Raw genomic sequence first — 14950 nt, forward strand, 5'->3', positions numbered from 1 at the left:
CCTCCACGTTGCTTATCATTGCAACTGCCAGAGACTCGTTTATTGTCAGAGCCGGAAGGAATCTCGAGTCATCTGGACCAACCCCCATTCGAGGCTTGAGCTCCCACCAAGCTTTACACCTCCATCATGTCTTTGGGGAGCATTTTATATTCAACAGCATTGACTGAGTGCTATGATGTGCCAAGCACAGGTACCAGAAATAAAGATTAACAGGGGACCAAGATATACCTACAAGAAATCTGATAAAACATCACAAGTACCCTGGTAGATCTCTATCAAGTATGAGAGGCACAATGAACGAAGTGGTCAGATTTTCCAAGGACGGCGGTTAAGTTGTACACTGAATCTTAAACGATAAAGGGATAGACGGTGGGAAAGTACGGGAAGCATTAGGAGTAACAGTCCTCTAAAGGGAGGCTTTTGCCTGGGTCACTGGGAGGCACTCCAGCTACCTGGACCGGTTGGTACCAGTAGGGCAAGAAGATGGCTTGTTGGGGTGTCAAGAGATGAGTCTGGCAGGGCCTCACCCAGAGAAGAGGTGGAGAGCACAGGTTCTGGGGCCAGACTGCCGGGACAAGTCCCACTTCCGCCCATGGACAGTGGGTAACCTTACCTACTTCTCTAGGCCTCTGTCTCCTTACTGTAGGATGGGGATGACGACAGCACCTGCCTCAACTGGTTGTTGGGAACGTTACAGGAGTTAGTAAGATTGAAGTGTTCAGAGCAGGCCTGGCACGCAGTGAGCGCCATGTAAGTATCAGCTACGGTTACTAAGGGACTTAGAAGCCACGTCAAGGAGTTTAACCTGAGAGCAGTGGGAACACAGAAAGCGTTCTAAGCAGAGTGGTGGGACAAGCTTTGGGATGAGCGCTGCGTGAGATGCCCGCCCTGGAGGAGCTAGAGGAGCTGCAGGGCCCGAGGACGTTTCAGGATGCCCGGTAAATGTGATGAGGGCTTGACAAAGGGCAGGGCAAGGTGGCTGGTGAGGAGGTGGCTGGCTGGGCTGGGGGTAGTGCATAGAGAGAGGTAGAGATTTCTGGCTTGAATGGCTGCAAGGAAAGTAGTGCCCTTTCCCAAGATGGTTTTGGGGGAAGATGATGAAATTGATTTGGGGTGTATGTGCTGTGTCTGGGGTGCCTGTTAGAAAGGTCTTCCTTGAGAGTATAGTAAAAAAGTGACTTTCCCAAGAAGGGATGTTTTCTGCTTTTAAACATGTTACTCTACCACACAACTGTCTTAACCTGGAGGCTGCAATTCAGATTTCATTAAGTGAAGAGAGCTTCAGTGGCAGATTTACAGGACCTGAGTGCCAGCCTGGCTCTCAGCTATAAATAGTGTGGAGATAGGAGTCGTCTGAGGTGTCACCATGGGAAAAGAGAGATGGGGGTCCTCGGCTCCTTCCTGACACCCCCTCACCCTGGCACCCCACTCTCTCCCATAGAGCACTCTGTTAAGAGCCCAGGGCAATGGCTGGGAAGGACCAAAGACATGCCATTCAGGATGGGTCCTGGGCAGGGCTGACCCATGGCCTTAGGGATTAAATGTCTCCCAAGGAAGAGCCCACCTGCCTTGCAGGTAAGCAAAGCCCAGGTCCCGCAGACCCGGCAATGGGCCAGGAGCCAGCACAGAGGTTGGCTGGAGTGAGAAGGAAATCGGAGAGGCCCGCTCTCGTCCGCAAGGAGCTTGCCTGCTGCTGCCAAGCTGCAGCAGCAGACACAGTAACAACCACGGTGGCTGGACCGGGGCCGGCTTTTATGACAAACATATTCAGCTGAGAAACATGGAAGCCTGTCTGCTTCATTAGAGCATCAAGAGCAGGATGAAAATACTGTGTTGGAAAGAAAGTCAGGATTTCTCTTTTGCAGGAGGACACCGGTGCACCATCAGAATCAGAAGCGTTTCTTTCACAAAAACTAGCGGATGGGTGCAGATTTGCTTTTAAAGCTAGATGTCCTACTTCACCGACTAGTACTCTGCTGCGTGCAGTCACCTAGATGATTCTGCTCTAATTCCTTCTGTGGGGAACCTCAAGGGAATAGCTGCACAGTTCCATGGGGTAACTCAGAGGCCCATTTTAATCACCTATCATTCCTGCCCAGAAAACTGCCACGGTCCCACTTCCCACCTGCTTTCCTCACCAAACTCCTGAGCTTGGCGTGAAAGGCCTTTGGCTCACAGCCTCCCACACCTACCCAGCCCCCTTCCCGTGAACACCTCATATACCTGTTCATCGTCCTGCCTTGGCCCATGTTGTTCCCTCTGCTTGGAATGTCCTTCCCTCCCTCCTCTGGGAGCTCCTGTTTTTCCGTCCAGGTGTAACTCCCAGTAATAGTTCCTCAGTCCTTTCGGAACTTTCTGTCTCTCCTATCCTGCACACTGGCTCCTACCACCTTGCCTCTGCCTACACCAGCACCCCTGCCAGGAAGGCCTCCTGACCTCCCACACAACCTGTCTCTTCCTTGAAAGGCTGACTCATGCCCACACCCACCAGGATGCTTGGATTAACCAGCCTCTGTCCTCACAAATCATTGGCTCACTTTGTTCGGATACAGTTTGTAGGCCTTCTTGAATTGGGGGCATGACTTTCTCCCATAAAAGGTTGTAAAGGTTCTTTACGGGGCACTAGCTTTCTGCTACCCCTTATGTCACCTCGCACAGTCCTGGGCACACAAAAGATGCTCCCAAAGTGCTCGCTGTAACTAACAACGGGCGTGACTTGACTGAGCCACTGTCTAGAAGGGCAGTCCCTCCCGGGCCTCAGTTTCTCCAGAGGAGAACTGGAGGGAGGAGCCTGAAGTCCCGTCCAGCTCTGGCATGCCGGGCTCCTGCCATAACCTCAGCAAGTCCCTGGTGATAGGAATTGGGCCTGGATTTTGGAATCATAGACTCTCAGGACAGAGAGTCCTCAAGGGCCATTTCTTCTAGCCTCCAGCTGACCCTGGGGTCCCCCCTACAGCACCCCTGACTCTAGTCATCCGGAAACTTCTGTCCCTAGAAAGAAGTCCTCCAAGCCATCTTGCCACTGGAAGACCAAAGCTGGATTAGCCTTGAGATAGGCACCGAGGGACACATAAGAAGCTTAATCTAAGCTGAGAGAGAAAAAAAAAGTGAGATTACTGAATATCAGAATAGAACTCAAGGCTTTTAAGTGCTGGTTCTGCAGCCAGATCACAGCTGGGCCAACAGAGTCCAGGTCGCAGGCCTTCCTCAACAATTCAATGTAGCTATCACCTCTGTCACACCATGATAATTCTAATTCTTCGTTGTTTGTGTCTGCTCTCTTTTATTTCAAATAAGGACACTTCAGATAAACCAGGACACCTGACCTGGTGTGGGGTTTTTTTGTTTGTTTGATGGACTTTTCTAGATCTGCAGCTCTAGAAAAAGTAGCAGCTGGAGAAAGCAATGAATAAATAGCCTCTTAAGAACAGGAACCTATACCTTCAACAGCCAGTGCCCTATAGGACTTCGACAAATGTTTGTTGAATTGAGTAGCTCTGTGGTTAATCTATGCACAGGTTCTGTGAGTACCTGCCTCATGCATACACACTTACATACTCATCCCCATTCTTCTAGGCCTTCCATGTATTAACCTAGCTTCAGATTCATCACAGGAAGGGACATACCTGAACTCTCAGATGTGCTGTAGTATTAAGCTCCTTGCATTTTACTGAGTGTTAGAAACAAAAAAAAAGCAACATATTTAGAGCAGGTTTGAATTTGATGAAAAACTCACTGAAGGCATCGTCCTTTAGAAATACAGTTATTTCACAATTCAATCCCAGAATGAAGCTGCTTCTTTTCAAAAAACTCATTACGCTTCCTTCTCTGACAAGAATCATGTAACTTGGTTTGTCTTCCTCCTGCCTTGATTCTAGGAAACTCACAGCTGAATATAATGATCAATTAAGTTAACAGACCTACTCCTTGTTTTTTTTCTCTTATTTTCCTATAGGCTTATCAGACATACTCCTCTTTGGACACTCTATCAAGTTCTTTAAGCAGCCAGCAGGAATACACATGAGAAATAACTAGGCATAGAGCTTGAGAACACTTAGCATCTGGAAGTAAGTCGGTGATTGGTCTCCCTTTTGTTCAACTGACTAGTGTTTCTTTTTGGTGTTTGCTCCTAAGAAAGACTGTGACATTTTCTTTCTTTTTTTTTTAAGAAAAAAATGCAAACTATGTCTTTAACTGAGATTAAATGTAACCTGTTTTACTTTACTATAAAGTCAGCATTTTCAACCTTTACGTTAAAAGCAACGTGAAGTCCCCTGGGTTTGCAGTGTGGGTAGTAAGGCTGTTTGCTGGCCTTGGGATCTGGGGCTTGGGCCACACTGTATGATCTGGAGAGGACTCTGGGCTCCAAAAAGGGTATTCAGAAGAGGAGGAGACTCCGTGCTGGCTTTGTGCCTCCCACGTTTCATTTCACCCGGCTAACACACTGAGGGTGCACTCTGGGTCCAGCCCTGTGCTCAGCTGAGCTACCTGCAGGGAGGAGGGCCTGGCCTCAGCGCCTGCAGGCAGGGCGCTCCTGTCTAGGCAAGGGTCTGGGGGGAGGCAAGGCGCAAACACCTAAAACAAGGGAACGGGATCAGCATGAAAACTGGGAGTCAGGCCCAAAAAGAGGACTCCCTTGGGGAAGGCGGCAGTGGAGTTTTCCCTGCCATACCCCCCATGACAGGTGGAAAGAATGACAGGCGGCGGGTAGGGTGCATATGTCCACTCACCAAGGTCGTTGTTGTTCATCATCGCGTTGGACGCCCGCAGCCGGGGCCCCTGCTGAGTGAAGTGGTAGCCGAATTTGAGAAGTGTTGCATTTTTTTCCAACATGCTCACGATCTCCATTTCCACTTTGTTGCCCAGGGGCTGGCTCTTTGATCAAGAAAAGAACACAGTCACCTCTCACTCACTGGTGCAGGACCTAAACCTTCTCTACCTGCAGAAACCCCGAGTGGTGGGCGGGGATTTTAATACCTCCCTGTCCCCGCCCACTCCAAGAGCGGGGGTGGGGGTGGGGGTGGGCAATGGAAGTTTGGAGAGGTTGAAAGGTCACACAGCCATATTAAAAAGTAAATATAATCTTAAAGAGGTTTGAAAAGACAGGAGCTAGCCAGGAGCAAATGAGCTGAGATTCAAACCCAGGGCTGCTGGACACCAAGAACAGATCTTTCTACTGCTTCACAGCAGCCTTCCTAGAATATTTCAGCAGGAAGGACCTTCACATCATCTAGTCTCAGGGAGATTTAAAAATCCTACAGCCCAGGCTATCCCGCATACTAATTAAATCAGAATCACTGGCTGCAATGATACTCAGGTGTCTGTGGTTTTTAAAACTCCCCAGGTGATTTCAATACACAGCCAGGTTTGCTAGCCAGTCCTTTAGCCATTTACAAATAAAGAAACAGGCCCAGAGAGGGAAGAGGATTTGCCTAAGGTCCCATAGTAAGTTGGGACTGCCAGAGTTAGCCTCCTAAAGCCTCACTCTGATCATGCTAGTTCCCTACCCCCAAATCTATAGTGATCATCTGACAAAGATGAAAAGGACAGGAAAGGAAAACACGATAATACACAGTGTTGGGAAGGATATGATGAGGATATTCATCAGTCTCATTTATAAAAGTGGGGATAAAAGGGAAACAAACATTCATCAAGAGGGGGTTGCTCAAATAAATGACGGTTCAGCTTTATAATAGAACATGGGCAGCTGTACAATGATGGTGCGAATTGTCAGTTCCAGGCTGGAAAATATGCCATGACACAATATTGAGTAGACAAAGCCTAGTGACAAAACGGGTCATATTTATGTAAAGTTATCTCTATTTCCCATATACATACACTGAAAAGCCTGGGAGCATATTGGTGGTGGTGGAATTTGGGGAAGTTTTTGTTTCCTTTTTTGTATCTTCCTGTTTTGTGTTCTGTTGTATCTTACTGTATTGTTTGAGTTTTATGTACAATAAGATATTAAAAAGTAAGTATAATCTTAAAGAGGTTTGAAAAGACAGAGAAGGCAAGCTAACATCATATTTAATAATTAAAGATACTCCCCCTCAGAGCAGAAACGAGACAAGGAAATCGTCTTGGATGTCAATTATGTAAGAAAAAGAAAGAAAAGTCACCATATTGGAAAGGAAGAAGCAAAACTATTCCTATTTGCAGATGACACAATACTGTATCTAGAAAATCCTAAGGAATCCACAAAAAACTATTAGCGCTAATAAACGAGTTCAGCAAGCTTGTAGGGTGTAAGATCGATATACAAAACCCAGCTGTGTTTCTATACACTAGCCATGAACAATCCAAAAATAAAATTAAGACAAGAATTCCATTTACAATAACATAAAAATATTTAGGAATAAATTTAATAAAGTAAAGACTTGCACGCTGAAAACTATACCACAGCATTGTACATTAAGGAAGACCTGAATAAACATAAAAACATCCCATATTCACGGATCAGAAGACTTAATATTGCTAAGATGGCAAGACTGCCAAATTGATCTAAAGAAGCAGCAAACAGAAACACATAACCACCTCCAATCACTTCCCACTGCCAATAACTGCTGCCATTTATTGAGAGCTTACTATGTTCCCAATGCCTTGTGCACAACTTGCAGGGTCTCAATTCATTCAATAACCCAACAGGATAAGCCCCGCCTCCTCCTCAGCCTGGCACTCCAAGTGCTACAGTTTAGTCCTTGCCTTTATTTCCTCTCTCAGTCTTTACTCAGCCTGGTTACCCCAGGGATGGGGAGTCTGGTACCTGGTACCTCGTGCAGGCAGAGGTCTATTTCTAAATGTTCATGTGCCCTCCTGCCTCCATGTGGAATGCCCCTACCCTCCCGTACCCACCTGTTGGTGTATCCTTAGTGCTTTAATACCCATCACAAATGCCCCCTTCCCCATGAGACCTTTCCTGATCCTTACCCCTGGAAACCATCCTTCTCCACTGGACACTCAAGTGGCCCAGTGTATGTCCCTCTCTACTCCCGGCCCAGTCCATCTGCATTACTGGGTCACCTGCCTCCACACTGTCTCTCCAGCTAGACCTGTGTTGTTCAGTACAGCAGTCACCAGGGGAATGTGGCTCTTTAAATCTTTTTTAACTGACATAACATTATATTAGTTTCAGGTATACAATATAATGATTCAATATTTGTATACATCGTGAAATGATCACCACAGTAAGTCTAGTTAACATCTATCCCCATACACAGTTATCAATACAAAAAAGTGGGTTTTTTCTTACAATGAGGACTTTTAAGATTTACTGTCTTGGTAGCTTTCAAATATGCAATACAGCACTATTAACTATAGTCAGCATGCTGTACCTTACACCCCCATGCCTTATGTATTACTGGAAGTTTGTACCTTTTGACCTCCCTCACCCATTTCACCCACTCCTTACCCCCCACCTCTGGCAACCACCAATCTGTTCTCTGTATCTGTGAGCTTGGTTGGTTTTGCCTTTTGTTTTTTCTTAGATTCCACATATAACTGAGATCATATGGTATCTGTTTTTCTCTGTCTGACTTATTTTACATCACATAATACCCTCTAGGTCCATCCATGTTGTCACAAATGGCAAGATTTCATTTTTTATGGCTAAATAATATTCCATTGTATATACCACATTTGCTTTATCCATTCATCCATCAATGGACACTTAGGTTGTTTCTATGTCTTGGCTATTATAAATAATGCTGCAATGAAATGGGGATACATATATCTTTTTGAATTAGTGTTTTCATTTCCTTCCAATAAATACCCAGAAATGAAATTGCTGGATCATATGGTAGTTCTATTTTTAATTTTTTCAGGAATAGCCATACTGTTTTCCATAGTGACTGCACCAATTTACATTCCCACCAATGGTGCACAAGGCTTTCTTTTCTCCACATCCTTGCCAACACTTGTTAATTCTTACCTTTTGATAATAGCCATTCTAACTGTGTGAGGTGGTAGCTCATTGTGGTTTGATTTGCATTTCCCTGATGATTAGTGATGTTGAGCAACTTTTTATGTACCTGTTGGTCATCTGTATGTCTTCTTATTCAGATCCTCTGCCCATTTTTTAATCAGATTGTTTGGGTTTTTTTAAACTTTAAGTAATTAAAATTAAATAAAATTTATGTGGAATCCAAAAAATAATACAAATGAATATATATAGCAAAACAGAAACAGATGCACAGATATAGAAAACAAACTAGTGGTTATCAGAGGGGAGAGGGAAGTGGGGAGGGGCAAGATAGGAATAGGCGATTAAGAGGTAAAAACTACTATGTATAAAACAGATAAGCAACAAGGATATATTGTATAGCACAGGGAATTATAGCCATTCTCTTGTAATAACTTATAATGGAGTATAATCTATAAAAATACTGAATCATATTATACTGGAGTGTAGTTGATTAAAAATGTTGTGTTGGTTTCAGGTGTGCATCGGGGTGGTTCACTTATACATGTGAGTGTATCTATTCTTTTTCAAATTCTTTTCCCATTTAGGTTATTACAGAGTGTTGAGTGGAGTTCCCTGTGCTATACAGTAGGTCCTTGTTCCTTATCTATTTTAAATATAGCAGTGCACAGGCAGTGTACTTTAAGGTACCACACGTAGGATGTTTGCAAGAGACAAAAACAGAGTTTGCCCTTGGGCTACTCTCTTTCAAGGCAAACAGGGAACAATAGGTTATACATATTTATCTTTGTTATAAACACACACACACACACACACACACACACACACGCACGCGCACACGCGCGCGCGCGCACACAAACCCATCTGTTTGGATATACAGATGTTCTCCTAGGCCAAAATTTTAAGAAGAACTGATTGTTAAAGTTATTGAGTGTGAAAGTGGGCAAGATTTTCAACTGTATTATTATAGAATATATAGAAATAAAATCCAATCTAGAAAAAAAATACTGAATCACTATGTTGTACACCTGAAACTAATATAATGTTGCAAAGCAACTATACTTCATTTAAAAATTAAATAAAATTTAAAATTCAGGTCCTCAGTTTCATTAGGCACATTTCAAGTGTGCAAGAGCCACTGGCTAGTGGCTACCATATTGGTCAGTGCAGATACAGAACATTTCTATCAACACAGGAAGTTCTGTTGGATGATGGTACCCTAGACTGTGAGCCCTTGGAGAGCACACGGTACCCTGTATCTCTAGGGCAAGGGCAAGGAATTGAATTGATTGGAAAAAATAGGAACAGGATCAATGCACAGCAACCTGGGAAGGCTGAGAAGACACATCAGCCCAACACCCAAATGGACAAGCATGGAACCGCAGCTGAGACTCTTGACAGAGAACTCCTCCCAGGTATTACGAGTTCACTGGAGCTTGTGTGGGTTCAGATGGGGCTTGGACCGCTGACTAGGGCAGGCAGAGGGAGGATGGCAAGATTCCACCAGCCTATCTGGCAAGGCTCCTGAAAGGGCTGGGAAGAGCTCGGGCCTGTCCTTGAAGGAGCCAGCACAGCCCTGGGCTCTGGCCGGCTTGGCCTGGCAGATGATATAGAGACTGTCTGAGACCCCAATCCACTTCCTTTAGCGCCTTTTCAAAATATGAAGCACATTCTCACTGTCAAATATTGGAATGAAAAGTGAGAAATCCAGCGAACGGCCCCCACACGTTGTCCGTGTCTTCACTGGGGCTGGGGTCCTGTTTTCAGGCCTCATCTGTGCTGAGGGGCAGGGAGAGTGCCCTACGCCCTGCGGGTCCTGGGAAGGGCCTGCTGGAGGGAGCTGGGGGGTGGGGGGGGAGGAGGGTGAATCAAGACGAGCGGAGAGCCGCCCCACCGTAGCCATAGGGCTGGCCAGGGATGTACGGGGCCTGCAGGCACCCCATGTGTGCTGCCTGCTTCCTGGGCGCCGGGAGGGCCTCTCCTGTCCATCCATAAATGCAGCCTGTCTGGAAGCTGGGCTCCTCAGTTCCAGCCCAGCTCTGACACTAACTTGATCCATGACCTTGGCCCAGGCTGTCCCTTCTCTGACCCTCGGTTTCCCCACCGAGGGGGTAAAAGGAGGGCTGGACTAGGTGTGTCTCAGCACCCTGGGCTGTGGTCAGCCGCCACCTCCCACCCCAGCCTCACTGCCATCCCAGGGCAACTCCAGGCGGCAAGAGAACATGGCCTGGAGGTAAAGAGAGCCTGGCTGAGTAAATAAACTGCCCCAGAATCCTATTCCTGCATTTGTGTCCCGAGGCAGCCTACGAGGCTCCATGTCACGCCGGGCAGAATGCCCCAAGTCCCTTTCTTTGGCCGTATAAGGAGAAAGGAGGACAGAGACTCTGACATAGGTTGCAGGTGCAGGGGCTGAGGAGAAAGCTGCGGCCTCGGGAGACCCTGGTGACTAACCAAGAACGAGGAATAAATCCAACGCTACTCACCACCTCCTCTTTGCCACGCCGCCCAGAGCCCAGGCCTCCCGGCACACTGTGAGAGATGCAGGTGGCGTCCCCTAGCCCGGGCCAGCAGAGCCCCCTCCCCAGACTTCCCTCAGCCCACCCCTCCCCCACCAGGCCCCAGTCCAGTCTCTAGACTCCAGGCTCCCAGGAGCACCTCCCCACAGGCCCCCTGCATCTGGGCAGTCAGAGTCCCCTCTGGTCTCCTGGGCCCGGATGGCCTCGCCCCGCCCCCAATCCTCTCCTATCCAGCCAAGAACCATCTTCGCAGAGCATGACTCTGACTGGTGCTGATAACAGCCCACAGACCACTTCCCCTCGAACCACCCATTCAGAGCCCTTTGGGCTCCTAAGTCCTTTTTTCGCTTTCCTCTCGCTTTCCCATTAATCTAGTTTAGTTTGGATGGGCTCCACGGCTTCCCCCTCTCCTTCTCTTTGTTTGTGTGGTTCCCTGCACCTGAGGCCGTGGCCATCCTCTGAGATACTGTCCACCCTATGGGTTTATCTCAAATTCCACCTCTTCCAAGAAGCCCTCCCTGATACCTGCTCCTGACTGAGATTTCTCCCCCCAGTGGCCCACTGTCTGTGGCTTACTGGGGCACCCGGTTGGATGGTCAGCCGTACACTTGTCCATCTTCTTATCCAGTGTGGAATCCCTAGAGGGCAGAGCCAGAGCCTCATTCACACACAGAGCCCAGCATAGCCCTGGGGTACAGCAGGCACTTATCAAACACTGAGATGAACTGAAGAAAGATGCTCCTGGGATGGGGTGGGGGCAGGTGGTGACCAGTGCTCTGGCCTGGCACCAAGGGAAAGGGATAGCTGAGAAAATCCAAGACCCACACACAACTACAGTAGGATTCAAGAGCCCACACAGGCACAGTTCATGGACTTTAGAGTCACAAAGACGTGGGTTCGAATCTTGCCTCTGTTACTTACTGTGTGACCTCGGGCAGGGTACAGAGCCTGCCTGGGCCTCAGTTTCCTCATCTACAATACGGGGGTGGGTTGTGACACCTACTCACAAAGAGTCTTTGCAAGCATTACATGAGATAATGGATATATGGTACCTGCTCAGTACCTCAACTCTTAGAATAACGTGTAAACTCCCTAAGTCACCTTCCGAGTAATTATAAAAGTGAACAACTTCATAGTTTGCATCTCTTATCTCCTTAGAAGTAGAGATTCTTACTATCCCCATTTTACAAACGAGGAAACAGGCTCAGGGAAGTGAACGTCCTCGCACAGGGTGTTTAGCCAGGGTGAGGGTGATGGTCAGCACTGGCTCTGGGGAGACAGCACTGAGAGTAGTAGTGGGCAGCTCACTCCCTGTAAGCTGCCGCTGCAATGACCTGAGGCCAGTGCGCTGGGTCACCTTTGGCCAACGTTCTGCCCCAGGGCTCAGGTTTCAGCTGACACTGGGTAGATAGTGACTCCCTGCCTGGGTAGGCCTGGAGTCACATGAGTGGCCAATCCCAGGGCCTGGCTCAGGGCTGCTGCCAAGCCTGCTACATGCCTTTGTTCCATCTGATCTGCCTGCGATAAAGCAGGGTCAGCAATGGAAGAAAGGGTGGAAGTGATGGGGGCTGGGAATGGGTGATGCAACCGCAGGCCACTGGCATATGCGAAATGGAAGGTGTTGGATGCAGCAAACTCTCATGACAGGGCTGCTGCAGGCCTGATGTGGCCTCTTCCCATGAATTAGAGAAAAGTGCCTTCTCTGGGTGAATAAAGCCCCAGACCGAGTTTTGGAGAGTAGAGTATGGGTTGGATTTTGCCCCCTGCCTCCTCATTGGGCAGTGAACAACATATACAAATATCCAGGGCAGCCCTGCTTATGAAGTGCCACTGCAGGGCCAAGCTCTGAGCCGGGTAATAGGATATGGACATGACTCAGACACTGCAGTGTCTTCTGAGAACCTCACAGGGAAGCTGAGGTGCTAGGAGAACACAGGGAAGGAGCACCTAACTGTCTTGTGGGGAGGCTTAGAGGCCCTGTGGCAGGCTGAAGGGAGAAGGCGGTGATATGCTGGCTCTTGGGAAAAAACAAACAGACAGACAAACAAACAAACAAAAAGGTTGGATTTGTAGTGTTTGCCAATTTCCATAGTGTAAATACTCTCACTAGGAGTGACTTCAAGGTACCAGCGTGCCATCACTCAAGTGGAATTGAGAAGGGATGTGTACAGTCAGCTCCAGTGTGCTGCTTCAAGCTGGCTCTAGAACCACTAGGAGAAAGAGAGGCTTCAACTGAATCCAGAAGGAAGAGGAGGATTTCTCTAGGCAGAGAAGGGGTAGGGGCAGGGGATGACATTCCAGGGGGAGAGAAAAGCAAGAGCTAAGACATGGAGGCGTGAAAGTAAGTAGGGAGCAAACTGTGAAGAGTTTTGAAGGTTTATGATTGGGAGGGACTGTCAAAGTCTTCTGGAGGCTGGTGATGCTTTAGTTCTTGGCTGAGGTTACCTGCCTATTATGGCTCATTAAGCTGTGCATTTAACTTCTATGCACTTTTCTCTCTGTTTGTAGTATTTTTCAATAAGGATAAGAAAGTAGAGATAATCTCATTCAGGGACAACCAGTGTCTACAATTTTGTTATACTTCCACCCAATCTTTTTCCTATATACATATGTATATGACCATTCGGCAAACGTTTTCATGTAGGGGAAAAAACGCTCAAGTTCCCTATCCATAAACCATAAAGAAGAAAGCATTTTAGTACTGGAAGCAACACGGTGTACTGGAGGGAGTGTGGGCTTTAAAGTCAGAGACCTGCATTCAAATCCTACTTCCGAAAGTGCTCACTTGGCGGCCCTGAGGAAGCTGCTTGCCTTCAGATTCTCTGAGCTGTTTTCTCTTCTGCAAACTGAGACTGATAACACCCATATCCTGCAGAGTTGTCGGGAAGATCAGAGATGATGTGTATAAGGTGCACAGCACAGAGCCTGCCCCCCAGGACACCCTCAACACATGCAAAATACAAGATACTCTTATTAGCATTGTCTTAGAAAGTTGGAACTGAAAGAGTCACCCTGAAAATAAATGACTGAACCACAGAAGGTATAGAGGAATGATAACACTGTAAGGATAAAGGCAAACTAGAATTTGCCCAGTGAGTAACCTTCATGGTAAGAAGACCCAAAAGCCCATTGAGTGTGTGTGTGTTGCGGGGGCGGGGGGGGGGGTGACTCATGAAAATGGGGACGTTTAGCCTAGTGAGGAAGATTCCAATGGTTTATAAAACCTGTGCACCAGATGTGTCCTGTGTGCGGCAGAGAACAGAGTTAAACTCAACAAACAGCACTTATAGGGAGCTGATTTCTATTGGATATAAGGCAGGATATTCTCACTGAGAATGAAAGGGGTGATCTCGGTAAGGAGTGAGCTCCCCATCGCTAGGGGTTTCCAAGCAGAAGGTGGAGGAGCACTTGGTGGGAATGATGAAGAAGGAAGGTGAGCATGGTGGAGGGTGTGGACTGGACAACCTTGGAGGTCCCTTAAAGCTGGGCTCTGGTGTTTTTATAAGCAGCAGCATCTGCTCTGTCCAGCAGCATCTAGTCCATATGGCAGGAAGCGGAAAAGTACAGAATGGCGAGCATCAAGTGAAGGACACAAGGAGACCTTTGCCCATCTTACCTGGTTATCGATCTTCAGTTCCACCAGAGAAGTGTTGTATGGAAGAGCTTCCACCAGGCGCAGGATTCCAGCTCCGGAAATGAAGTTGGACTCCACGTTCAGTGTCTTCAACACCTTGTTCACCTTGAGCATCTCAGCAAGGGCCTTGAACCAAAGGAGAAAATGCAGGGTACCCATGAGTTAGCCTGATCAAGGCCGGAGCCCCTGTGGGTAGAAGCTAAAATACTGAGGGAGCCTTGCTGGGAGTGAGAGTCCCTTGCACATCGTCAGGGGCCAGGCAAGACGATCTCCACAACTTCCTTCACCAAGCACTACTCTGTGTCTCTCCTCCCCTCCAACTTGCCATGGCCCCGAACCCCTAGCTGGAGATTTACGGCCCCTTAGCCTGCATACAAAGCCTCTATTACCTGGTTCCCCCACTCTGATCAGCTGCAACTCTGGCTGCCAGTCTTGGTGGGGCTACTCTCAGTTCCCCGGGCACACAGTATTTTCCCTCTGCTCTGCCTTTGCTCATCCTGTCCCTGCCACCTGGAATGCTCTTTCCTTTCTGCTTCACTCGTTCAAACCCTGTCCCTCCTTTAAGGCCATTCTCAGTGCCCGTTTCTCCAAGAGCCTTTGCTGATGCCCCCCAGCTAGCTGTGCCTGCCCTCTTGAACCTCACAGACTTTATCCATAACCTCCCTCAAGGAACTTGTATTCCTGCCTTTAGAGTTGTTTTTATTCTGGCATTGGCTCCGCCATTAGCCTATGTACTCTTGGTGGGCTGATGGTCACCTTATTCATCCCATGGTGCCCTCCAACCCACACAGTGCCCAGCACATAGTAGGTCCTCGGTCACTGTTCACTGACTGACTAGTGGAGTCCCAACCTCCCTATATGCTCTCCACTTGTCTCTTC

The 14950-nt window shown here is 47.7% G+C and overlaps 1 protein-coding gene across 5 annotated transcripts in view; it reads right to left on the reverse strand.

Annotated features, from left to right (window-relative positions):
- Positions 1 to 14950, reverse strand: part of TMOD1 (tropomodulin 1) — an 88392-nt gene that overhangs the window by 10699 nt on the left and 62743 nt on the right. For 4 of the 5 annotated variants that reach the window (XM_060014462.1, XM_060014465.1, XM_060014461.1 and 1 more), the window contains 2 exons: positions 14054 to 14197; positions 4731 to 4875 (listed from right to left, as the gene is read on the reverse strand). In XM_060014462.1, the coding sequence (XP_059870445.1) occupies positions 4731 to 4875; positions 14054 to 14197 (289 nt within the window). Of the gene's footprint in view, positions 1 to 4358; positions 4489 to 4730; positions 4876 to 14053; positions 14198 to 14950 lie in introns of those variants that run through there. The other variant, XM_060014464.1, reaches the window with a different exon arrangement.

Source organism: Delphinus delphis, chromosome 6 (assembly GCF_949987515.2).
Source record: "Delphinus delphis chromosome 6, mDelDel1.2, whole genome shotgun sequence".
Classification (NCBI taxonomy): Eukaryota; Metazoa; Chordata; class Mammalia; order Artiodactyla; family Delphinidae; genus Delphinus; species Delphinus delphis.